This window comes from Notamacropus eugenii, chromosome 2 (genome assembly GCF_028372415.1).
Source record: "Notamacropus eugenii isolate mMacEug1 chromosome 2, mMacEug1.pri_v2, whole genome shotgun sequence".
NCBI classification, from domain to species: Eukaryota; Metazoa; Chordata; class Mammalia; order Diprotodontia; family Macropodidae; genus Notamacropus; species Notamacropus eugenii.
This window is the reverse complement of record NC_092873.1, coordinates 253,850,564-253,878,239: the sequence shown is the minus strand read 5'-3', so window position 1 is coordinate 253,878,239 and position 27,676 is coordinate 253,850,564. Positions and strand designations below refer to the sequence as shown.

Below are 27,676 nucleotides of genomic sequence, written 5' to 3'. Positions count from 1 at the left end.
TCTATCAAAGTGTGTTTTATGGCTAGCACAACCTGGGTAGATTCAGATACCTTCAATGTCAGTGATAAAATTGTAATATGAAAGACAAGACACTGAAATCCCACAAAGATATACCAAAAGTCAAAGCAAAATCTTTCAGCGTTGACACATAGTTCAGTGGACTCACCTCTTTTTCACAAGCCAGTGGGGTGTGCCAGGAAAAGTAAAGAGTGCATGTCTGTTTATCCAAGGAAACAAACACAGGCTTATTGGTTGCCCCAGAATTGTGTGAGCACACAAAGCTAATTACACTCTTATACTTCAGGAAAGTCTTGGAAGGACAAGGACCTCCATCATCATAAACAAGTTGTAAGACTTGATCTACATACATTAGCTTGTTGTTCCAACTTCCAGCATTAATTTTGCTCAATCCAAAGCAAACACCTGAAACAAATGAAAAGGAAAAAAAATTAATGATGCAAAGTACCTATTTTTCATTATATTATTCCTTAAATTCACATTCATATTTAAATCTCATGCTTATTTTTAAATAGCTCACTATAGCACTGTACATTTAAGACTACATCACTCATTTATCCATCAGCTTCTAAAGTGTGATATACCTCCATCAATGGATCTACAATCTCATTGATTATGACACTCCTTCCAGTGGTACAAATTGTAATTTATCCACACATTTTCATCCTGTATGACTCTTACCTTACATCTTTATGTCCTCTTTTACATATTCCACAGGGGCTCTGAGAAATACATTGAGGAATTTCCTCTGGATTTTCCATCATGCCATAGATATCACTGGAGTACATCAGTTGCCAATGATTATCTCTCACTCTCACTGTCTGACTGTTACACATCTCTAATGGTATCCTTAATGACACTTCTCTGTGCCATTCTTTGTTGGTAATATATCAAGGACTATTCATGCCACAATTAACTATTCAAGGTGTTTTAGGTGACCCACAATTTCAATTTCTGGTCAACTGTTATTCCTTGACTCTCAAAAAGCATCATAAAGAAAATATTTATGTCTTCTAAAAGATGTCTTTATTTCAGGGAGAAGCCTGCATAATTTCCCAGTGGTAATTCAGTCTATCCTTCTTTTCATTCTGTGCCTACACTTCACTGTCTTGCAATGGTGTCCATTGCGTATTGATGGTCTATCTGACTCTGATTTCCTTATGTGGATAGTCAGGTCAAACCCTTTTGAGTGACTAAGGATATCATTGAGGAAGCTCTGCAATGCTCTGGATTTTGATTTCATTAGTACAAGGTAAGGCACAAAAACCATCTAGTTCATTGCATCTGTTAATAGAGAATTAACTCTTCCATCTGGACTCTACATTGGGCATCCTTCATTACTATGAAAAGTAATTTAGGCAAGCATACATCACTGAGTATTAAAAGTATAGTTTGACTTAAGTTAGACATTCTTCTCAAATTCATTTAACTTTTCTTTGCCTCTAGGCAACCTAATACTAAATTGCAGGCAGGTGTCAATCTGCACTGTACACATTGAAATACAAAAAAAGAAAGAAATGAGAATAATTTTTTTTAATACACAGATAAAAACAAAAAAAGTTGCCTGGGACACTGAGTGATTAAGTTTCCTAATTCTTTGCTCTTCCTTTATACCAGAGTTCATACTTAAAATGTTCAGTTCAGAATTTAATTTTCAGCAAAATTGATAAAATAGCAGGATAAAAATATATTTCTCTCACAGTGCTTCAGCACGGGAACATCTCGATGCCCTAAAGCATTAGGACTTTAAGAAGGAAACCTATTTCGGCACTTACCAACTCCAGAGGGGCAGTTTTTAGTTCCTCCACAAATGCCCATATAAATTAATCCCTTTTCACTATAAGAAACTGAGTAACCAGAATCATTCTTTAAAGAGTTCAGATCAAATAGATGGCCTGTAAGAAAAGGGAAAACTTTAGTCTTTTAAATGACAGACATTTTGAAGAACTGGGAATACAATGTTTCCAGGACAGGTTTCTTTTCTTATGAGCACCACTACATTCTGTGGCTGTCAGTGCTAAATTTAACAATCTATCAACACTCTTTTCTACTGAAATAGCATAAAAAATGTGACAGACAATATAGATATCCTTCTCTAGATTGTAGCACTTAAGCCTTGCATTTCTAACTGAATGCCTTGATATTTCCCTGGAGGCAAGTGGCTCAGAATACACTCTTCCTTCCATTGCTGCACAATAAATACAATCTAGAGCTATGTCATTTACTCCCAAAGCCCTGATTTCTTGATGGGCTCTTCCAGATGTAGTCCTCTCAGTTTCCAAACAGAGGACCTTCTGAGAACCTTCAAGGTTCCCTTTTCCTTCAATCCATACTGGAGAAGCCTGTGTTCCACATTCAGATGTGCTTACTGAGGCAGCCCTCCTGATACAACAGCAGGAAGAGGAAAAAGCTGAGCCTAGAACCCAAAAAAGTAGGCCTGTGTCACTATAACATAGGCACTTCCTAGTATGTCTACTGCTTCTTCTGTCTAAACAATCAGTGTGGTCTTTTTTCAAGAAAAGATTTACACACACAAACCCAAGTTGGTATTCAAGTCAGGTTCTCTGCTTCTTAAATGTATCTCACAGAATCCTTCTGAGTAGTTACCTGTAGCAGGATTGGTGACTTGACAGTTCTCCTGTACATTGCTCTTTAAAGGACATGCAGCTGAGGTCTGCCATGAGAAAGTATACTCACAGTCTTCCACTGCACTTATAAACATGGGCTTAGAATCCTATAGGCAAAGTACAGACAAAGTCCAGCATTACGGGGAGCTGAAACAATACCAGTTTATATCAAATTGCTCTGAACACTTTAAAAACATTCTCAATGCCTCTACAGAAGAAGGGGTAGTGCTATATCATGATTACAGAGTGAGAAAAGAATTTGTTCCTAAACAGAGCAGAGGTCAAGTAGCAAACTACCTTTCTGGAAAAAGCTAAGCAAGTTTAAAAAACCAAGCCACAAGACACAGCTTCCATAGTGGCAGCTGCTAAGTAGGGTTATTTATCAAGCAACAAGTATTTTAATTGCCTCTTTAGGTACCACGCTCTGTGGTGCCCTAAGGATGCTGTAGCAATAAACACAAGGCATTGTGTCCTTTAATCTGGTGGAATAAAACAACTCCAAACAAACCAAAAAATCTTTATACTATTACTATTAATAACAATGATAATGGCAACTAAAATTTGCAAAAGTACTTTATAAATATCATCTCATTTTATGCTTACAACCCTGTAAAGTGGGTGCTAATATTATTCCCATTTTACAGATAACAAAACTGAGCCTGAGAGATATTAAGTGACTTGCCCAAGGTTGCAAAGCTAATAAAGGTCTTGAGGTGGGATTACAACTCAGGTGTTCCTGACTCCCAAACATCTTTCTTAAATATCTAGTACCTTATTCTTTTAAGCAATCTTAAAAGGTTCTCCTCTACAGTACACTGATTCTGAGGGAAATCTTACTGACCTTATATATTTTTTCTTTCCCTATTTCCCATTAGATACTCCTCTATGTATTCTTTCAAAGGTGTATCTCTCCCTCTCTTCCTGCCCCTTCCTCTCTTCTAATCTTCAGAGTTGATATTTATCATTCCATACTTGAACACAGGGCACAGAAATCAGCAACCTATTTGAAGGCTTCGAGGTGCCCATGCCACTCCCTTCTACAGAAGGAGCTCTAATTTCTATTCAAGTATAGCAGCTAGACTTCATAATTAAGGACCTCCTCATATTTCAGTGTCCTGGGACATCAGGACTATTACTTCTCAAGAATAAAACCTAGTTACCTACCACAGTCTCTTTGCCCTGATAGCCAAAAAGCTAGTTCAATATGGCCTGACTCTCTGACTATAGCCTCACACAGGCAGCTAGAACAATGCTTACTTGAGCCTAGAGCCGTAGGACTACCCCACAATCTGTAAGGCACTAACAAAAAAAATCATCTTATTAAGAAACTAATCAGATTTCATATACCAATTAGCTACAAAAGGCAACTGTGGAAATGAATGAAGACAGAGAATCACTACACATGTGGATTCTACACAAAGCCTTAAAGATAAGAGTTAAATACAAACATGATCAAATAATTTAAAACTTGCAGAGTAGATATTTCTTGAGCCAGAGAAGAAATCTTAAGTCACTGGTGACAACACTCTGTATGTCCTATTGCCATCTTGGTTGTATGGCAAGCTATGTGAGATAGCTTGCTGGCACAATGGACAGGGTGCCAAGTTCAGATCCTGCCTCAAAACACTGACTAGCTGTGTCACTTATTCAGTTTCCTCCTCTATAAAAAGGAAATAAAGGCATCTACTTCACCAGATTGTGAGAATCAAAAGATATGGGTAAAGCCCTCTGCAAAGTGCTAAAGTGTTTTGCCAGTGTTCTACCCCACTAACAAAGGGTTATTTGATTGCTCCAGCTTGGAAATTCCCATCTACAATAGGACACAGTTGGCAACTGTTAACTTAGTAATAACACTTACTATGTGACTCTCACTGCATGTTAGGAGGATTGTTGTCATCTTTCTACGAATCTTATCTGGGCACAGGTCTCCATTGAGATACTTCAGAATGGATGTGCCTTCACTGCTCCACTGAGGGCCTTCACCCACTCTTCCCAGGGTTGTGTATTTAGAGTTCTCCACCAAGCAGACAGCTGCATCAGGAGGGCATGATCCTAAAACACAAATCAGAGAATGTCATTTCCTCTTTTCCTTTTACCATGTGGTACAATATTGAGATTTCCAATAAAGCAGTAAGATGTCCACAGACCTTATCAAGGACAAGTACACAAAACCAGGGTCTCCCAGCACTCTACTCCTTTCTCCTAGCTTAGTAATCAGAAGATTACTAGCTTTAACTGCTGCTGCTACTACCTGTCCCTATACATTCATATCTATAAATTAGTTTATAAGCATCTAACCTTGATATAAATTATGTTTGAGCCTTAGTTTTATCTAGCAGTGTGAACACATTAAAGGCCACTATAAAAAACTGTGCTGCCAAACAATATTTGTTTTCTGTTTTTTCTGTTCCATGACCAAACCTACCAATCACTGCAAGAAACAAGTTCCTCAGTTTTATAAGTTTCATTCTCCTCAATGTTGTCCACCCTAACCTAATTATGAAGATAATGAAGACCATCAGTTCTCAACAACTCATGACCAAATTAGTAACCCTTTCCTCACCAATGCCAGCCTGCGGAGCCAGCGATTTGCAGATATTGATGAAGTAACGTTCTGTAGCACCAGTTCTTGTGATTGCTTCCCAGTTGTCGTTGTATCGTGATAGAGGAGAAAGGTCAAAGGAGTTTCCGTCATCATCTCTAAATTGAAAGATAGGAGCTCAGTTCAACCACAATTCAGTCATATATCCACAATATGCTAAATCAAACATTAACATTAAACCACATCACCATACACATCCTACCCATCTGTGCTTTGGTCAGTACCAGCAACAATATAGTGTTAGATGTCTTGAAATCTCATGATTATTTCATGATGGGAAGTGGGGAGGGGAGGCGCACAGGATGGGCATGATCATTCAAATTCTTGACTAGAAAAAGATATCTAATACATGGCATCACTGCCTCTGAAGGTTATTCAAAAGGTATCATGACATATACACTCTATGTGTCTATAAGTCACCTTAATATAAACCAATGATTAGAAAATCATACTTAACTGGACTATAGGACTCCTGGGTTCTCAGCCTAATCATTTATTATCTGATGGCTACTGTCCACATTAGGAGCTATGAGCCTCTAAAAATGTATGAACATTACAAATTAACTTTGGGAAAAGAATAAATTTAAGTATGATTTTATCTGTTGATCCTGAAGGGTAAAAGTATAAACTAACTTACCTGAATGAACATTCAATGGACTCAAAAGGTGGGCAAGCATATTGGGTTCTCCACTCAAACAAGTAAGAACAATCTAAAGTTTCCTTCAGGAACACTGGCTAAAGAAGATTAAGAATAAATAAATGTGTCACTATGAGAATGTAAAACTGGACTTTAAAATGAAAAATTAGTTTTCTAAAGGTGTTTTCTCTCTCTCCTCTATTAATAGAACACATTTTCTGGATGGGATCTTGGGACTCCTTCACTATGTCAAATACACTCACCTTCTGGGTGATGCGATCACAGTAAAAAAATATGGTTGTAGATCTTTGATATATTTTATGACATGTGTCCCCACCAGTGTAATTAATCTTTATTAATCCATTTTCATAAGTCAGCTTCTGAGTAAGTAACCCTATTTTAAAGGGAAATCAGAAGAACAGAGTAAAGTAAAACACTCACATTTGATACATTATCTAGCCTATACTTGCACTAAACCAACCTTTTTTAAAATAATAATTGCCAATTACTTTTACATAGTGCTTCATGATTTACACAATGCATTTTTCACACGTTAAAGCCTCATCTTTCCACATGATTATATAGCTAGCATCAAAAGAAAGATCTGAATACAGCTCTTCCTGAGTCCAAAAATAGTAATCTCTCTATTACGTCATGCTGTCTTTCTTAAAATATAAATGACCGTCCTGAAAACATCCTGATCATCTCAGTGTTCTAGGGTTATAGTGATCAAACATATGAAGTGAATGCTCTTCATTTAACAACTTTGAAGGATGACCACAAAAACACACTGATTCTCCAGCTCTTGGTTCTTTAACTAAGTACCACTCCAACTTTGTTTAAACTAGTTATCAAGCTCATTATCAACAAGCAATCTACTGACACAGTGGAGGTTTCAGATGCCGTAACATCAAATAACATTTCATTCTGTGACTCAACTCTATTTATTATTGCTACAGGCAACAGCTTCCCTAGTTTGCCCTGTGTTGAACCACCTAACAAGTTGAAAGAAAAGCCATTATCTTTCATTGCTAACAATGAATGAAAATAAAATAAAATCACTATAAAATCAAATAAATATTTGTAAAAGTACTTGGCAATTTCTGGCATATAGAAGGTGCTATATAAATGCTTATTCTCTTACTCTCCCCCCTCATAAAAATAAATTAGGATGTCAGAGAAACATAGAAAGATTTATGTGAAGTGAATTAGGGTAAGACAGCATCCACAAAATCTAAAATAATTTAAGTGACGGCATAATTTAAAAGGCAACCACAAAGAGATCAACTGGACTAAATAATCTTGGTGACAGAATGAATGATGAACTACACTTTCATGCTTTTGAAAGAGAAGTGAAGGATTATGGGATCAAAATGTTGTCTACATCATCAGCTTTGCAGGCTTATTTTTCTGTTATACAATACATTCTGATGTTGGGAAATGACTGGTGTATACACAAACACACCATAACATCTAAAAGCCACCCAATAAAACTTCAAAGAGAACAGAAAGTAAAATATCTAATATTTTGTCAATTTTCTAGATGAAAAAGTCAAATGAAATCCATGAAAGAAAAGAAGAGGTAATTTATCCAACTCAAAGTTGTAACTTAGCATCATGCCTTCAGTTCTCTATTTAACATTATCCTGAGAAGAAGCAAACACCCTACCTGCAGTTTTCTGGAAACTCGAAAGTCCCTTCTTTTCCTGACATGATGATACTTTTTTAGAGCTATCCGTAGACTTGCACACATCTGAAGACAGGCTCCCACAGACCCGGAAGTAATAGTTGTATTCACCCGCAGTCACTATTGTGTCACTTGCAGCAAGGGCCTTAAGGTTATAAATGTGGCCGTGCCTTGGATCTTTCACTTCACAGTTGTCTCCTTCGAGGTCACGTGGGGAAAAAAATTTAAGTGACAGAGCAAAGAGGAAAATACATAATACACACACACACACACACACACACACACACACAAACATACATACATACATACATAATGTCTTCCTTATGATTTAAAAGCTGAATAAAAACAGCATGCAGAGCTTTATAAAAGGCATTTGATACTTTTATAAAAATTAAAAATCAATTTTAGAAAAAAGCAACTTGGGCTCTACAATGAATTAAATTTTTCTAAGAGTCTGTTCTAAAGTTTTATATCTCAAAGGCTTTTCATATTAAAGAACTAAGAAGCAATGAATTAACTAGGGAACATTAAAATGTATCACATTAATATTTTTGTAATGATTAATATGAACTTTTAGATCAATAAAAAAAAAAAACTTTTAGAGTATAAAACACCACCAGATCCCACCTTCTGCTTTGCGAATAGGACAAGCGTCTATGGTTCTCCAAACAAATACATATTCACAATCTTCCTTATGCTGAAACACTGGTGATCCCTAAAACATAAGAAGACAACTCATTTGGGTGCAAGTTGTTCTTTTTATATTTATCAAAGGCAGCCAACCATAAAATGGCAGCTTCAAACAAGGAACCTAGAAAGCATTAATCAAAAGACCTAAGATTTACAAAAAATTAGCTTGGGCACAAATACATGGCTGTTCCTCAACACCTAGGAGTTAATATTTGACCTTTCTTGGTATACTCAAAGGCATAACATCAATTATTTTCCCCATCTGTAACCTTAAATTCCTGGGGGGAAAAAAGATATTTTCTGCGTGAAGGTCTTTTCAGTGAGTTCCCAAAAAGATTTTTTAAAATGCAGAATCATTAAAATGTATAGAAATGTAATTAGAAATGAGGTAAACGTTTATCTAGAAACTTACAGGTGTCTGATCACATTCAAAGATGATACGAGTAGAGAAACGTTGATTTTCACATTTGTCACCATTCACATAAACAATACTCAGGGATCCATTAGCAGCAGTTTGAGGACTGATCTGTACAACACCTAGGTTTGTGCCTGTTCCATTAGATTTTAAACAAGATCCCAATGCACTGCCTGGAGGAATAAGAAAGGCTAGCATTTCAGTAGTGTTTTTAAAATCCTAAGTCAAATGTTTTTAAGATCACTTTATCCAAAGACATAAAAAAACCAAAATAAAAAGATAAAAGGGAATCACCATGACATCCAGGAATATAAGGTAGAGGACTGCAAACATTTAAGTAGAAAGTTCTTTTTTTTCCTTCTGCTGAAGTATCAAGTGCAATCCAAGGTTCTCTTGTTTTACGCAGGCCACTTAGATCATATTCATTGCCCACAAGATCTGAAAAAGATATTGAAAAACACTGTACTTTCTTGTTCAGAATGCACTGTCTCAAAGGATTAAAGAATATTCTTTTGTAGTTATGACTTGCATTTAATTTAGGTTTTCAGAATTAAAGCAAATTCACAAAAAGCTATTTTGAAAAACAATCACAGATTTAGGGCTTGAATGGGACTTTAAGGCTGTCCATGACCTACCCCCTCACTTTGTAGATTAGGATATTGAGACTCAGAAAGCCCAAGTGACTTGAAGAAGGTTTTATCTATCTATCTATCTATCTATCTATCTATCTATCTATATATATATATATACACACACACACACACACACATATATATGCACATACATAAACATGTATGTGTATATACACACATACTTATATATATATGAGATAGAGAGAGAGAGAGAGACTGTGCAATATAGTCACATAACAGCATATATATTTACATAAAGAAGAATACAGTTCCTTTCCCTCAGACATCTTAAATGATTTTATTGCATATTCCCGAAATGAAAAGTGGTTAGGTTAAACTACCTTCTCAGGGCCTTGAACACATCCATTGAACACCTAAGATTCTCTCTAATTTTCTGTTCTTTTTTTTTTTTTTTAACTTTTAACATTCATTTTCACAAAATTTTAGGTTACAAATTTTCTCCCCTTTTAACCCCTCCCCCCCACCAAACCCAAGCATTCTAACTGCCCCTGTGACCAATCTGCTCTCTCTTCTATCCTCCCTCTCTGCCCTTGTCTCCGTCTTCTCTTTTGTCCTGTAGGGCCAGATAGCTATCTTGACCCCTTAACCTGTATTTCTTATTTCCCAGTGGTAAGAACATTACATTTGATCCTAACACTTTGAGTTCCCACTTCTTTAGCTCCCTCCCTCCCCACCCCTTCCCTTTGGAAGGCAAGCAATTCAATATAGGCCAAATCTGTGTAGTTTTGCAAAAGATTTCCATACTAGTTGTGTTGTATAGGACTAATTATATTTCCCTCCATCCTATCCTGTCCCCCATTACTTCTATTCTCTTATGATCCTATCCCTCCCCATGAGTGTCGACCTCAAATTGCTCCCTCCTCCCCATGCCCTCCCTTCCATCATCCCCCCAACCCTGCTTATCCCCTTATCCCCCACTTTCCTGTATTGTAAGATAGGTTTTCATACCAAAATGAGTGTGCATTTTATTCTTTCCTTTAGTGGAATGTGATGAGAGTAAAATTCATGTTTTTCTCTCACCTCCCCTCTTTATCCCTCCACTAATAAGTCTTTTGCTTGCCTCTTTTATGAGAGATAATTTGCCCCATTCCATTTCTCCCTTTCTCCTCCCAATATATCTCTCTCACTGCTTGATTTCATTTTTTTAAGATATGATCCCATCCTCTTCAATTCACTCTGTGCACTCTGTCTCTATGTATGTGTGTGTGTGTGTGTGTACTCCCACCCAGTACCCAGATACTGAAATGTTTCAAGAGTTACAAATATTGTCTTTCCATGTAGGAATGTAAACAGTTCAACTTTAGTAAGTCCCTTATGACTTCTCTTTGCTGTTCACCTTTTCATGGTTCTCTTCATTCTTGTGTTAGAAAGTCAAATTTTCTTTTCAGCTCTGGTCTTTTCATCAAGAAAATTTGAAAATCCTCTATTTCATTGAAAGACCATTTTTTCTCCTGAAGTATTATACTCAGTTTTGCTGGGTAGGTGATTCTTGGCTTCAGTCCTAGTTCCTTTGACTTCTGGAATATCCTATTCCATTCCCTTCGATCCCTTAATGTAGAGGGTGCTAGATCTTGTGTTATCCTGATTGTATTTCCACAATACTTGAATTGTTTCTTTCTAGCTGCTTGCAATATTTTCTCTTTCACCTGGGAGTTCTGGAATTTGGCCACAATGTTCCTAGGAGTTTCTCTTTTTGGATCTCTTTCATGCGGTGTTCTGCGGATTCCTTGAATATTTATTTTGCCCTCTGGTTCTAGAATCTCAGGGCAGTTTTCCTTGATAATTTCATGGAAGATGATGTCTAGGCTCTTCTTTTGATCATGGTTTTCAGGTAGTCACAGAATTTTTACATTGTCTCTCCTGATTCTATTTTCCAGGTCAGTTGCTTTTCCAATAAGATATTTCATATTATCTTCCATTTTTCGAATCTTCACGCTATGTTCTGTGATATCTGTCTTTCTCATAAAGTCCTTAGCGTCCATCTGTACCATTCCAGTTTTGAAAGATCTATTTTCTTCAGTGAGCTTTTGAATCTCCTTTTCCATTTGGCTAATTCTGCTTTTGAAAGCATTCTTCTCCTCATTGGCCTTTTGAACCTCTTTTGCCAATTGAGTTAGGCTAGTTTTCAAGGTGTTAATTTCTTCAACATTTTTTTGGTTCTCCTTTAGCAGGGAGCTGATCTGCCTTTCATGCTTCTCTTTCATCCCTCTTATTTCTCTTCCCAGTTTTTCCTCCACCTCTCCAACTTGACTTTCAAAATTCTTTTTGAGTTCTTCCATGGCCTGAGTCCATTGGGTGGGCTGGGACACAGAATCCTTGATTTCTGTGTCTTTGCCTGATGGTAAGCATTGTTCTTCCTCGTCAGAAAGGAAGGGAGGAGGTGTCTTTTCTCCGAGAAAGTACCCTTCAATAGTTTTATTTCTTTTCCCTTTTCTGGGCATTCTCCCCAGCCAGTGGCTTGACCTCTGAATATTCTCCTCACACCCACCACGCCTCCTGGTCCTCCCAGCCAGCGTTTGGGGACTGAGATTCAAATGCTGCTTCCCACCTTAGGGCTTTTGGCGGGGGCAGGGCTGCTATTCAGTGTGAGAATTAAGTTCAGATGGTCAGGTCGGGGCAGGGCCGCCTCTCAGGCCCAGTTCCCTCAGGGGGTTTATGCACAGACCTTCCACAATGGATCCAGGCTCCTGCCCGCTTGGGGAGCCCCTGTCTGCAGCCGCCTCTCAGCTTCTATCTCCTGGGGGGGCCGGAGCCATGGGGGCACCCCGCTCCCCTCTCAACCCGCCAAAGAGACTCTCCCACCGACCCTCGTCAACTGTGGGTGGGGGGGCTTGTGCCGCCGCTGGAGATCCCGTCCCTAAAGCCTGCTCGGATCTGTACCTCTCGGAGCCGCGGCCGCTGCAGGTCCGGGCTGGGCTCCGTGTCTGCAGCGCGACGGACCTTTTGCGAGAGGTTTGCAGGTCCCTCTGTGGGTGGAGGGACCCTTGTGGCCGCAGGATATCTCGTCCCCGTAGCCCGTTCGGATCTCCTCCTCACGGTGTCGCGGCCGCTGCAGGGCTGCACTCAGCTCCCAGTCCCGGCGCCCAGTCCACAGTGCGAAGGACCTCCCGCGAGAGGTTTGCAGGTCTCTCCGGAACAGAAATCTCCCTCGCTCCATTATTCCGTGGCGTCTGGGTGCAGAATTCACCGTGGGTTGGTCCCCTCTAGCTGTTCTGTGGGTTGTGGGTTCGGAGCTATGTGTATGTGCGTCTTTCTACTCCGCCATCTTGGCTCCGCCCCTAATTTTCTGTTCTTTCTAGCTCAGGTGTGATGTAGACATAAGTGTGTTCTTTTTATCTGAAGATACCATTACTGTTAGTGATAATGATCAGAGTACAATGACGGCATTAGAAAAACCCAGTGCAGAAGTCTTTTCTATATTTTCTGTTCTTTGTTTTGTAGCTAAACTCATGAAGCCTTAAAAAGATTCTGAGGCCGCCCGACTTGTACCATATACAATATCAATATTACTCACTATGTACAAGATCTCTTAGCACTGTTTTTATCGTTTTAATCTATATACTTTCTTTCCAACTAGTTAAGTGAGCCAGGACTATGCCTTGTCCTTTTTATACTCCAGATTTATGGAGCCAGTATCTTTCATCATACAAGCTTTTATTAATGATGATGATTTTCTTTTCCTATAAAATTATCCCTTCTATATAAAAAGATAGGACTACATAAAATTTATCACATAAAAATTAATTGAAAATAATTTATACAAGGTGATTCTAAACACTACTGCTTATGAAATTTCCTACATCTTCCCCTAACATTCTGTTTTCCAATCAAGAAGTGATCTTAAAATATATTTTCATGCTACTAATAAATTAGGCACACAACTTTTGCAAGATGCAAGCAGGAAAATTCTTTTATCTTCATAAATAGAAAAACTTTAGTGAAAACTATTAACATAATAGGGAACTAATATGGTATATACCTGCCTTCCTTCAAAATAAATCTCTCTGTATCTATCTATCTATCTATCTATCTATCTATCTATCTATCTTTCTATTTCCCTGATCTCAGGAACTTACCAGTAACTTGGCAGTCCACTGGAGAAGGTACACAGGCTAAAGCTGTTTCAAACTCAAAGAAAGTATCATAGATCCCTAGTTCAGAATTAATGTCTTGACGTAGGAATTTGGGTGTTCCTGGGTAAATATCATCATTGCAGATAAAACGTATGATGAAAGCATCTGAAGTACCTGTGGAAAAAAAAATAAAGGCCAAATTTCTGAAAAACAGAAACAAAAGGAGATACAAATAGATGCTAGTAAAAAAAAATGAAACCCGTTTACAACACTGATGGTGAGATGACACTAATCTTACAAGTTACACAAGGTTATCAACCATACTTCAGGGAGATATGATTTTGATTATTTATATAACAATGTACCATATTACGACTGATTTCAAGCTATAAGCAAATTATATTTTCTGTCAACATTCTGCATATTCCAGGATCTTCTACTTCTTTCAATTTCTCTCTATTTCTTTCAATTTCAATTTTAACTTATCTGGCTCTTTTAAACAAAATTTAAGTGTCATTCAGTTATCTTCCAGACAATACCAATGTATATAACTCTTTACCATTACAAAACAAAAAAATTTCTAATAGAGAATATTTTAAAGTTCTTTGATTTAAACTTGGCACATATATGGAACACTTTGGTCTACAAAGTGATTTAGATATATTATTTCATTAGATGCTCACAACAGATTTGTAAGGTGCACGTAGCTTCATCCCATTTTATAGATGGAAAAGCTAATGCACAATGAGGTTAAATGACGAGGCCAGAGTCACAAGCTAGTAAATGTCTGAGGAGGATTGGAACTTGGGTCTCTCTAAGTCTAGTTAGTGCTCTATCCATTACTATAAACTGTACCTACATTAAAAATAGAAGGGCAGGGAAAAAGCCTAACTTCTATAGGTGAAGCACTGAGCATATTAAATGACTATGAAAAGCAAGGGAGATGTAGAAGGAAATTGTAGTTACCAAAACTATAGAAATGGAACAGAAATCAAATGATTGACTAATCAGTTTATCTTGTAACAGGTGCTCAGGAAAGTTTTACAAGATTTTGAAATTGATAACTAAACCAATTAGCAAAAAAAATCATTTAAGCTTTGTTTTGTTGGGTGGTTTTTCTGGGGGTGGGGAGGTTAGCTCCTGGGATAAAAGTCATCCCATGAACATTAGCAGCTTTTAAGGAATCATTTGCTGATTTGTCACAATGAAAAAGGAATATGGGTTGTGATAGGCATGGAAGAACAGAGATTCAGAATATATACCAATTATATCTGAAAAAAATACCCTGAAATAGAGTATCAGAGAAAATATAAAAAGGCATAGTGAAGTAACTTTCAGAACTACTTTAGTCAAACCAAAAGCTCATACTAGAACCAAGTGTCTGAGAAAGGCAGGCTGGACAATAATGTAATAATACTCATTTCTTCAAACTAGATTTCAAGTAGTAAGTGAAAAATAAAGGAGAATTCTGTTTTCACAAGTGAAGAGATTTAATACAAGGACTTGTAGATGCAGACTCAGCCCACAATGACTGTATAGAAATATCAGGACTTTTGACAAAAATTTTGGCCATTTGATAAATTTTGAAACTCCATTTCACAGTCCTTAAAGTTCTGAGTTAGTTAGGTACACTGAGGTAATACTTAGTGCTGTTAAGAGAAGTCATGAGAAGAAGTTTGATGTAATGAATAAAAAGCTGGCCTCAGACTCAGGAAGACCTGAGTTCTAGCCAAGTTAATCTAATCTAATCTAGCCAAGTTACGTGACACTAAGGAAGCCTGAAAGAATCTAATTTGCAGAGTAGAGGCTATGTTGATAAAAATAGTTCTTCACCAGGCAGTATCTGTACGAATGAAATCACAGGTCCAGTTGTTTAAAAAAGAAAAAAGAATGTGACTTCCAATTTCACTGACCCTTAAATGAGTAGAATAGATCTAAAACAACATCCTCAAAATGGCATCAAGAACACAGCCCTGATAAAGATGCCCTAATTCAGAATGACTTCCATTCATGCCTTAGAGTACTCCTAGTGTCCAAATATTCAATGCAAGAACTGCAAATAGCATTGTTTACCTAACTTTCATCATAATATTGTGCTTCTCAAGAGAAAGTAACATAATAATATTCCCTAACAGAAGTGCTAAACTACAGCCCCAAAAGCAACAAGAAAAACGTAAGGAAACATGAGCTGTTGTTAGGTTTTGAGATAAGCGGAGTATACTATCAGAGTACGTTGGGCAGGAAAATGTTAAAAACAATTATTTCCTTTTAGTTCAGCAAGAGACAGAAAGAATTATAATGCAATTCACCCTTTCAGGTTAAATAATCTTTATCAACATCCTTGGTATGGCCCCTTATAACACCTAAGAATAAAACAAAACAAAAACTATAGGGCTTGAAAATGAGAAACATAGACTATAAGACAAAGTTGAGAAGATTGAGAAAGGGATGAGGGGAAGAGGAATTGGAAAGCAAAACAATGTCTTTAAATGTAATAAAATAACATCAAAGGCTTTTTTAAAATATCATCATACTATGCCCAAAAGGCTATAAAATTGTGCATACCCTTTGACCCAGCAATACCATTTCTAGGTCTGCATCCCAAAGAGATCATAAAAATGGGAAAGGGTCCCACATGTACAAAAATATTTATAGCAGCTCTCTTTGTGGTGGCCAAGAATTGGAAATGGAGGGGATGCCCATCAATTGGGGAATGGCTGAACAAGTTGTGGTGTATGAATATAATGAAATACTGTTATATTATAAGAAATGATGAGCAAGCAGACTTCAGAAAAGCCTGGAAAGACATATGAACTGATGCTGAGTGAAGTGAGCAAAACCAGGAGAACATCATACACAGTAACAGTCACACAGTACAATGACTAACTTTCATAGGGTTGGCTCTTCTCAGGAATGCAAGGATCTAAGATAATTCCAAAAGACTCACAATGGAAAACACAAGAAAAGAACTATGGGGTCCAAATGTAGAACAAAGCATACTATTTGCTCTCTTTTTTGTTTGTTTTGTTTTGTTTCTTCTTTCTCATGGTTCCTCCCACTGGTTCTAATTCTTCTTTACAACATGATTAAAGTGAAAATATGTTTAATATGAATATATATGTAGATGCTATATCAGATTACATGACATCTTGGGGAGGAGGGAGAAAATTTAAAACTCAAAAGCCTATGGAAGTCAAGGTTGAAAATTAAAAGTAAATAAATTAATTTTTTAAAATATTGTCACATTTTTTACCAGAGAACAGAGGTACATTTTCTTTCAAGAATCTAAGAAAAAAAAAAAAAAGAGGCCTATAAGAAACAGGATTTGCCCAAAGATTAAACAAGGCCTTTGTGATCACTGTTCACTTCTTATGACAATGATCAAATTACATTTGGCTTTTAAGTTTACCTGTAGATGGTGAAAGGGCTCCTCTGTAGGTAAGTGTTATAAAACCTTCTGTGGTTAAGTGAAGACTTTTCTTAGCTCCAACTCGCCTTTCTGGTTTCAGATTATTTGGGTCTTCTGATTTGATCTCTCCTTCACATCCAGCAGCTTCCTTCCCTTCTATCATCCCACAGACAGGCACTGTTCCACAAATATTAAACTGGAAAAGAGACATTTTATAAAAACAGCAACAAACATCATTACATTATGCTATTTATTGCTGCATTACCTTTTCATAAAGTATTATAAACATCTACCTCCTAGAAACAAAGCCCTCTGAACTTAAAAAAAAAGTTTAGAGATTCTGCACTTTTTAGTACTGACAATTTAGAGATTTTAAACTGTTTTTGATCCCATTGTTTCATGAGGTATAGGGTAGTGTGGTTGAGAGACATGTCGTGAAGAATTGAGAGGGTATCACACAGAGGGCAACGATGCAGTGCATGGTGAGGGTGAGAAGAATGCAACAGAAGAATGAAGAATTTCAAAGAAAAAATTGAGTTGTTAGTCTTCAGAGAAAGACATGTTTAAAAAGGGGGAAAGGGCAGGTAGGTCTTTAGCCCACTGGGTGGCCCTCCCTTTGGTGAATTTACAGAACATGGACAAGCATTTGGTCAGGCAGATAGATTGTGATTTGTACCACTGGAATCAAATCAATGAGATCACAGATCCATCATCATGAGCTGATCCTAGTATCCTACCTTAAGTATTGGTTGAATTTATAGAAATGCATGCATTGAATATACTACTATTCCCTCTTGGTAAAGGATGTGATCTTAGGTATTAAAATACAGAAGTCATTCACTTCCCCAAAATTTCACAATAATTTCACTAAAAGCTTGTACACTAGAGAGCAAGAGATGCACAAAGAGTAGTTTTTAAGTCCAGCTTCTGTCTACAAATAGCAGGACCTCAAGGATCTCATCATCTTAGGAAATACCTCTTCCATTTGGACTCTGCAATGGACATCTTCCATGACAATAGCAAATATATCTGGCTGCATTTCCAACTCTACAATGCCCTAGAAACTTCTTCACCCTAGAAATTCACTCCATCTCTGATTTTATACAGCGGAGGTATCCTCAGCCTCTGTGACTGCTTCCTCTTTGATTGACTGGTTCCACCCAGAACCACCATTTTAAGGAGGAAGCTCATATCAATCATGTCTTCAATCTTCTCGAGGCTACATTCCTGACTCCCGTGGATTTTCTCTACCATACTCCAGAAACCTCTTCTCACTAGAAGCTCCCTCCAACCCTAGACTTCACACAATGGAAGGATTCACTGCATCTGTAGCTTTTTTGGCGGAGGATGGAGGGGTGGAAGGGGAAGAGGAGGGTTCCTTCCTGAATTTCCATGTAAAGGGGGAAGAGGTATAGTCATGTCTTCATTCCTCTACAAGTTGCACTCTGGACACTCCCTGACTTTCATTACAAAGTTAAGTATCCTCATCTCTTCCCATCCTTGACCTCCCATCTTCTAGCTTTTCAGTTCTCTTTTATTTGTTGTCCTCTCCCATTAGAATCTAAGCTCCTTGAGGTCAGGATTCGCCTTGCTGTTTATGTTTATATTTCCAGAGTTTAACACAGTGCCTGACACATAGGCACTTAGCAAATGTTTATCGAATTGTATCTCTCTAAGAAAAGAGCAATAGGAACTAAACATCAAACAAAATCATAATTACTTCTTTGACTTATATAAAAGTGTTCCATGTGCCTCCCTATTGGAACAGTGATTTAAAATTTTTATATGAAAAAATATCTCACTTCACACCTTTCTGGAAGTGGGAGATTCACAGGTGGCAACATCATATATAATTTCAGGGTTTTTTTCACTACATTGATCAGTTTTCTGGTTATTATTTTTCTCTTCTGTTTTTTTCTTTTAAAAAAATATTACTTGTCATAGGACATGACCCTCTTGGAAGGGTTAAAGAGAAGAAATACACAAGGGGAAATTTACAGGATATAAAGACAAATAATATCAACACATTTTATTTCAAAAAATAAACAAAACTGTTAGTTCAACCAAAAGAAAGGGGAAAAAATAAATTTATTAAAGTTCTTTCCTTTCCTTAACAAATTACCAGCCTTCAGGAACACTGTATAATAAGAGGGCTTTAACTTGGGGTTCATGGATAGATTTCAGGGGGTCTGTAATTTTTTAAAAACATTTTGATAACTATTTCAATACATTCATTTTCCTCTGTAATCCTATGTATTGTTTTATGCATTTTAAAAAATTTTATTCTGTGATGGAGTCCACATAAGTAAGCCTTGCCTGGCTGCCCAAAGGGTCCATGACACAAAAAAGGTTAAGAACTAGTCTTCAAAGTCCCAGATACTCTATTCTATTACATTCTAAAAACCTCCATTTGTTCTGCGTCGTAATCCAGGATGTGCTTTCTAGCATGTTAATCTGCATTAGTATCTATACATCCCCTCCTTCTGACTATATTTACTGACAACCAAGGTATATAAGCAGTTACCTTGCATCTCAAAATTTCTCTGCTTGTTAAACTGTCCTATACACAGCTCTGATGCCTTGAAAAATCAATCATGTTAACAGCTACATTCCCTACTGGGGGCAAGGTGGGAGCCACAGCTTTAGTTGGAAGCCCCAGAAGGGCCACCTCCTGTCACTATTTCACAAGCTTATTATGAGCTCTTCTCCTTTCTCACTTGGTATAGCAATGGCATTTTTATTTTGCTTTAGGCTTTTATTAAACTATCTTATCAAATAAGAAAAGTTCACTTATTTCAAACAGAAACTTCTCTCTTCTGGACATCTGGTTTTGCTAGTAGTATTAAAAATGCAGAGCTCAAAGAAGTCCAAATGTGGGTGGTTATTTTTCCCCTTTTAATTAAATGCCAGTTTCCAATGGAAATATAAATAACCCTTGATCCTTCTCTCCAGTTATAACCTCATGCACATGCATTTGGGAAATATATTCAGGAGGTTCTACGGCACATAATCAGAGTGTTTCCTTTTTCTCCTTAACTGAGTAACATAACCACTGTTTCCTTTGGACCCTACAGTTTCTCAGTAACAGAACACTGGATCATGCAGAAATGTGCTAAAAGAAAGAAAAACTTTGCAAATGAAAGACATAAAATGCAAAACTAGGTCTTCCTATCTTGCCCAGACTTGAAGTGAAATGGCTTCTGTCAGGCCCACTCCCACTATCAATTAGCACTGCAGCTTTGACCTCTTCCATTCTGACCCAGGCTGGTTCACCCCTCCTTTGGCAGCTTGGCTGCTCCCTACTCCAAGGCCTCACAATATTGATACCAGTCTTAGTTTGAACAATGGAATAGCTTAGTACTAAAGTTCAGAATTCCAGAGCTTAAGTGATTCAGTAGCCCAACTAAAATGGCTCTTTCCAAAGTAGAACATTAGTTTCCTAATAGAAACACAGCTAAAATATTTGTTTCCTTTCTAGATTCTCCTTTCTGGTTACAGATAAAAAGTCATCTTTCTAATAGGCAAGGTTTACCTAGGGGAAGAGACTGTAATAGCAGCAGGGAACTGTGTGACAAAGTGTATAGAGCACTGGAGCTGGACTGAAGAAGGGCATGGTTCAAAACTAAAGGGTTAGAAAACTGTGTATATCCTTTGACACAGAAATAAATATCACTCCCAATTATAAATGGTCAAAAGATATGAACAAGCAATTTTCAGAGGAAGAAATTAAAGATATCCATAATCATATAAAAAATGCTCTAAATCACTTTTGATTAGAGAGATGCAAATCAAAACAACTCTGAGGTACCACATCACACCTATAAGATTGGCAAATATGACAGAACAAGAAAATGATAAATGCTGGAGAGGATGTGGGAGAGTTGGAACACTAATTCATTATTGGTGGTGCTGTGAGCTCATCCAGCCAGTCTGGAGAGTGGTTTGGAATTATACCCAAAGGGTTTCAAAAATGTGCATACCCTTTGACCCAGCAATATCGCTACTAGGACTGTATCCCCAAGAGATCATAAAAATGGGAAAGGGTTCCACAAGTACAAAAATATTTATAGCAACACTCTTTGTAGTTGCCAAAAACTGGAAGTCAAGGGGATGCCCATCAATTGGGGAATGGCTGAATAAATTATGGTATATGAATGTAATGGAGTACTATTGTGCCATAAGAAATGATGAACAGGGAGGCCTGGAAGGACTTATATGGTCTGATACTGAGTGAAAGGAGCAGAACCAGGAGAACTTTGTGCACAGCAACAACCACAGTATGCGAGAGTTTTTTCTGGCAGACTTGGAGCTTCGTAATAACACAAGAACTTATAAAAAAAAAAAAATCCCAACGGTTTTCTAAGGCAAAATGCCTTCCACACTCAGAGAAAGAACTATGGAATTCATTCACAGAATGTAGCAGATCATGTTTGTGTGTGGGTTTGTTTGTGTATTATGTTTTGATTTGGTATATGATTTCTTCCATTTATTTTAGTTCGTCTACATAGCATGACTATAGTGAAAATGTATTCAACAGGAAAGTATATGTAGAACCTACATAGAATTGTATGCCATCTTGGGGAGGGAGGGGTGTAGTGAGGGGTAGGTGAGGGGGGGTTAAAATCTTAATTTTATGGTAGTGATTGTAGAACATTAAAAAAATAAATAAATAAAAATTAATTTTAAAAAAAAAAGAAAAGAAATAAATACCACTACTAGATCTGCACCCCAAAGAGATAAAAGAAAAGGACTTATTTGTACAAAAATATTCATAGCAACTCTTCTTGTGGTGCCAAAAAATTGGAAATTGAGGAGATGCTCACTAACCGAGGAATAGTTGAACTAGTTGTGGTATATGATGGTGATGAAATACTACTGTGGTATAAAGAAATAATAAGCAGAGTGCTCTCAGAAAACCTGAAAAGACTTATATAAATTGATGCAAAGTGAAGTGAGGAGAACCAAGAGAAATTATACACAGTGAAAACAACATTGTAAGAATGATCAAGTGTGAAAGATTTAGCTACTCTGATCAAGACAATCATCCAATACAGCTCTAAAGGACACATGATGAAAAATGTTATCCACTTCCATAGGAAGAATTGATGAACTCCAAACAGTAGCTGAAGTACATGCTTTTCACTTTGTTTTTCTTGGTTTTGCATGTGAATGTTTTCTTTGGCAACATGGGTAATATGGAAATATGTTTTGCATGAACTCTCATGTATTATCAATATCATAATGCTTGCCTTCTCAAAGGATGTGGGATGGGCACAGGAAGGGAGAGAATTTGGAACACAAAATGTTTAAAAATGAATGTTAAATATGGTTACCTGTAATTGGAAAATATTTAATGTAATAAATAAAAAATATTTTTTGGAAAAAAAAGGAAGAGGGGGAGGAGCCAAGATGGCGGAGCAGAAAGACACACATATGCTAGCTCCCAACCCACAGCCCATAAAATAGCTGTAAAGAAGAACTCCCAACAAATTCTGGAGCAGCGGAAGCCACAGAACAAGGGAGTGGAGGAGATTTCTGTTCCAGAGAGACCTGAAAACCTGACGCGAGAGGTCCGTCTCCCACCGGACCAGAGCACAGCCCAGCCCTGCCTTGGCCACGCAGCACCAAGAGGAGCAGATCCAAGCAGGCTTCAGGGATAGAATCTCCAGCAGCTGTGCAGGTCGCTCCACTCACAGGTGACAAGGGTCGGTGAGAGGGTCTCTTTGGCTGGTCGAGAGGGGAGTGGGGTGTCCCCATAACTCAGGCCCTGTGGGGAGGCAGCAGCAGGGGGCAGCAGACAGGGGCTCTCCAAGCACGTAGGAGCCCAGATCCATTGTTGAAGGTCTCTGCATAAACCCCCTGAGGCGGCCCTGCCCCCACCTGAGCACCTGAACTTAATCTCACACTGAATAGCAGCCCTGCCCCCACCCAAAGCCCTGAGGCTGGGAAGCAGCATTTGAATCTCAGACCCCAAGCACTGGCTGGGCAGATCTGGAGGCATGGTGGGTGTGGAAAGAAAACTCAGAAGTCAAGTCACTGGCTGGGAAAATGCCCAGAAAAGGGAAAAAAAATAAGACTATAGAAGGTTACTTTCTTGGTGAACAGATATCCCTCCCCTCCTTTCAGATGAGGAAGAATAATGCTTACCATCAGGGAAAGACACAGAAGTCAAGACTTCTGTATCCCAAACATCCAAAATAAATATATCTGGACTCAGGCCATGGAAGAGCTCAAAAAGGATTTTGAAAATCAAGTAAGAGAGGTGGAAGAAAAACTGGGAAGAGAAATGAGAGAGAGGAAAGAAAAGCATGAAAAGCAGGTCAACACCTTGCTAAAGGAGACCCAAAAAAATGCTGAAGAAAATAACACCTTGAAAAATAGGCTAACTCAATTGGCAAAAGAGGTTCAAAAAGCCAATGAGGAGAAGAATGCTTTCAAAAGCAGAATTAGCCAAATGGAAAAGGAGGTTCAAAAGCTCACTGAAGAAAATAGTTCTTTCAAAATTAGAATGGAACAGATGGAGGCTAATGACTTTATGAGAAACCAAGAAATCACAAAACAAAACCAATAGAATGAAAAAATGGAAGATCATGTGAAATATCTCATTGGAAAAACAACTGACCTGGAAAATAGATCCAGGAGAGGCAATTTAAAAATTATGGGACTACCTGAAAGCCATGATCAAAAAAAGAGCTTAGACATCATCTTTCATGAAATTATCAAGGAAAATTGCCCTGAGATTCTAGAACCAGAGGGCAAAATGAGTATTCAAGGAATCCACAGATCACCGCCTGAAAGAGATCCAAAAAGAGAAACTCCTAGGAACATTGTGGCCAAATTCCAGAGTTCCCTGGTCAAAGAGAAAATATTGCAAGCAGCTAGAAAGAAACAATTCAAGTATTGTGGAAATACAATCAGCATAACACAAGATCTAGCAGCTTCTACATTAAGGGATCGCAGGGCGTGGAATATGATATTCCAGAAGTCAAAGGAACTGGGAGTAAAACCAAGAATCACCTACCCAGCAAAACTGAGTATTAATACTTCAGGGGAAAAAATGGTCTTTCAAGGAAAAAAAAAAGGAAGAGTACAAGACCTGAGTTCAAATATGGCCTCAGACACTTACTATCTATGTGACTTAGGCAAGTCACTTAACTGCTGGTTGCCTCAGTTTTCTCATCCGTAAAATGGACATAATAATAGCATATTGCCCGCCTCTCACAGTTGTTGTGAGCCATCAAATGAGATAATATTTGTAAAGTGCATTGAAAACACAAAATACAAATAAATACTAAAAATCATCATTTTAAAACAATTTCAATCATTCATAATCAAATGAAACTTTAGCATAACTCTTACCATAAAAGCTTTTCCAACACCTTGGAGTACATATCCATTTTGTTTAGTTAGTGGGTCAAAATTAAAAACAAATCCACTGTTTGGGTCCTTTATAGAGCAGGCCTAAAAAAGAGACAAAGATACACATTCGCATACAAAAATTCCATAGAAACAAAGTACAAAATCCTGTGTAAAGAATTAGTCACTAACACATTATAAAATTGTTTGTTTCCTCACAATCAGTTGTGAGATGATTCAATAGGTGGCAGGAAGGAAGTTAACTTTAAAATTACAATAGAGTACAAAATACATTTCCTGTGCAGCTTTAAAAGCAGCATGGAATCTATTTCCTCATTTTTCAATGACACCCAAGGAATATTCTTATTGACCCCTTCAGTAATATATAAATATACACAGATAACCTTGAAGATTTCTCTTGACAGGATTAGCATATTTATATGACCTAACAATTTATTAGCAAATACCTATAAGGTACATGGGATGTATTAGGGAAAGAAAGTTGGTTCTTTAACAAAAAATTAGGCATAAATTATTTTTCCAACAAATTTTAATAAATTTTACATCTAATATCTCTTCTTTAACCCTTCTCTAACTTGACCTATCTTCCCATTACACACAAAATATTACATTCCAAAAGAAGAAGCTAACTATCTCCTTCAGCCTCTTGTTCTCCAGGTTTATTACTTGCACCACTTTCCTCATCATGTGCAGGCCCTGTCAGAAATCAGTAACTGAGTAGGAGTCATGTAAATTGCACTCCATCATAACTAGCCAACAAAGGATTCAGATTTTCCCTTTCTAGCTTCCAGTTCACTTGATACACAGCCAAGCTCCTGGCATATAAACCTCAGAGATGCGAGCAATGAAGTGCTGAATTTAGGCTGGGCTATATTTATATAGTAGGCAAGGTAGAAAAATACGAACAACTCTAGGACTGTCATTTATGATTCCACTCAAAAAGCTTTATCCATTTCCTTGTCTAGCTAAAAGCAAACAATCTCCAATGGTTGTGGTAGACAAAGGCAGACCACAACATACTGTCTACTCACAGGAACGTGAATATTTCAAAAGTTTAGACACTGTAGCACATCATACAAAGTTAAACATGGGATAGACATAATGGGATTCCAGTTTTAATACAAAGGAGATATTCTGGAGATCAGGCCACAAAAGAACAAAAAAAAAAACAGACACAGCACTTTAAAAAATATTATCACAAAATTGGTTTCCTCTATGAATTAAATTTGATGTTTTCAATATTTAAAGTTCTGAATCCAAGAATACCTCCTGTAATTTTGATATATTGCCATTCAGTGTTGGGTAAGGAATCGGAATGGCAAGCATGGTTTTCCTAAATTCAAGACAGCAGTTTTCTGTCCCACTTTTATGCCAAATTATAATTATTGATTTACAAACTATAGCTTTGTGGTAAAATACATCTCTTTGTTAAGTCTTGGGATATTTCTTTACAACAATTTTACAAAAAAGAATTCAGAGGACACACAAGTATCTTTTATTTCCTAATTCTTGACTGCTCCTAAAATAGTCTTAATAGACTATGAACACTAAATTAAAATTCAGGGTGAATTTTTAAAAGTAATAAATGAATCTATTAATATCGCCAAGGGAAGATAATAGTCTTGACTGCTTTCTGCTACTTAAAAGACTTGTCAATTGAATTTTTCATCCACAAGTTTTCTTGCCCCTTTTCTGTGTACTTCCAGAATAATTTTCCATCCTTTTTTCTTACCTAATTTTGTCTTAACAAAGATGTTTAAAGACACAGGCATTTAGCAGAAGAGGCAAAATAGGTCTCAAAACCTTAAGTTTGTCTTCCATCTTACTGGTCTTTTTCAGTACTATCAGCTAGCATATATTCAATATACTCAACAAGAATTCTTATCACCTACTAATCCACTCTTGGAGGCAGGGTACCTGATTTAAGTTACTGATTTTACAAACCTTCTACCAATCTCTGTAAGATATGGCTTCAGTTAGAAAAGCAACTTTCCTTTTTTTAAACTAGCTTTATCACATATGTTGCAACTATTTCTTTCTTTTCCATGTTTTCTGATTTAAGGTAGAGAAAACACTCACCTGATTTTCATCAGTTGTTGTGATTGGACAGGCCGCTTCTGTATTCCATAGGAAAGTGGCAGTACATTCCCGAATAATAGAAAATACTGGGTGAGTATTCTGAGAAATCAAATTCGAGAGCAGAAAGCATAAAAATCACAGTGTGACAAAAAAAAGACACCAAAGAGCCAGTCTCAACCCCTTTGACTATAAATTACGTGGCACTGGAAAAGTCCCTTTCCTTGTCTGAATTCTATTTTTCCCATCTACAAAATATGGAAAAATGCCACCACCACCCCTTCTACTTAGGGTAAATGTAAGAAATGAAATCATCTGTGCCTTAAAATTACAAGGGGCTATGTCAACATGGAATGCAACTGCCTGGAAAGAAGCTGCTGATGGTTGTCTTTGTCTCCACTGCATGCAGCAGAACCTTGCACGTAGTCAATATGTGGTAAATGCTTGCTGAATCAAACTGAAATATAAGGTACTATAGGAAACTTTAAAAAGAACAGTTTTAAGGAATACCAAAATGATTTCTCAGAAACAAGCTTTCATGTTATAAATAATTGCAAAAGCCACTCAAAGAAATTAGGGAAAATTAAGTTAGATGACAGCTTTTTAGATTTACTTTCTTCCTGTTTGCTCAACTTGTACATAATATTTACCTGCTCATACTTCTGTAATTTGACAAGAGAAGCAAAGAAAAGATTCAAGAGGTGTTAGTCAATCAACAAGCACTTCCTAAACACTATGTACGGGAGCTGGGAATACAGGTTAAAAATAAAGGGGAAATTTCATACTCTTCATGGACCTTACATTCTATGAGGGGAAGAAACATGTACATACCCAAATTAATAGAAAATAAAAACAAGATTTAGAAGTAAAAAGGAAATTAAGACCTCATGTAGTCCAACCCTATTATTCTGAGCTCAGGAAACTAACACAAATGGAAGTTAAGAGACTTGCCCACACAGCAAACAGAGCTTGTTGTTCAAAAGATTGAAACTAAGGTATTCTGACAGCAAAACAAGTATTATTTCCACTATTAAATACTGTCATTTCTGTTTGGTACTATAGATGTGAGAGTCAACAGTACAGGAAGTGTCCAGAAAGAGTACGAGCAAATAGCATATATAAACACTCCTTGGGGATCACAACTGAAAGTAGAAAACAAATAGGAGACATACCACACTTAGGGCAAATAAAGTAAAAGGGCCCTGAAGCTCTTAAGGTACCTCTTTCCCGTTGTATCTATAATAAAAACCATAGCCACATGCCAATCTAGTGAATGGGTTTTATCCTTCTCTTCTGTAATACACACAACTAAGTATCAATAAAATAAAGGAAAGACAAATTGGCTTAAAAACAAAAATATATTCTTGATTTTCCTATACCAGGTCCAATGAGCATTTTAGTATAACTTACTG

At 37.3% G+C, this 27,676-nt stretch overlaps 1 protein-coding gene across 1 annotated transcript in view; it reads right to left on the bottom strand.

The window, feature by feature from the left end:
* The window catches only part of IGF2R (insulin like growth factor 2 receptor), a 158,003-nt gene that overhangs the window by 26,100 nt on the left and 104,227 nt on the right, over positions 1 to 27,676 (bottom strand). The window contains exons 20-34 of the mRNA XM_072643845.1: positions 26,268 to 26,366; positions 24,171 to 24,272; positions 16,812 to 17,007; positions 13,406 to 13,576; positions 8,971 to 9,114; positions 8,674 to 8,849; positions 8,199 to 8,286; positions 7,554 to 7,769; positions 6,148 to 6,278; positions 5,885 to 5,982; positions 5,209 to 5,345; positions 4,504 to 4,697; positions 2,626 to 2,752; positions 1,794 to 1,913; positions 167 to 423 (exon numbers count right to left, since the gene is read on the bottom strand). Coding sequence (XP_072499946.1) covers positions 167 to 423; positions 1,794 to 1,913; positions 2,626 to 2,752; positions 4,504 to 4,697; positions 5,209 to 5,345; positions 5,885 to 5,982; positions 6,148 to 6,278; positions 7,554 to 7,769; positions 8,199 to 8,286; positions 8,674 to 8,849; positions 8,971 to 9,114; positions 13,406 to 13,576; positions 16,812 to 17,007; positions 24,171 to 24,272; positions 26,268 to 26,366 — 2,256 coding nt within the window. The remainder of the gene's footprint in view (positions 1 to 166; positions 424 to 1,793; positions 1,914 to 2,625; positions 2,753 to 4,503; positions 4,698 to 5,208; positions 5,346 to 5,884; positions 5,983 to 6,147; positions 6,279 to 7,553; positions 7,770 to 8,198; positions 8,287 to 8,673; positions 8,850 to 8,970; positions 9,115 to 13,405; positions 13,577 to 16,811; positions 17,008 to 24,170; positions 24,273 to 26,267; positions 26,367 to 27,676) is intronic.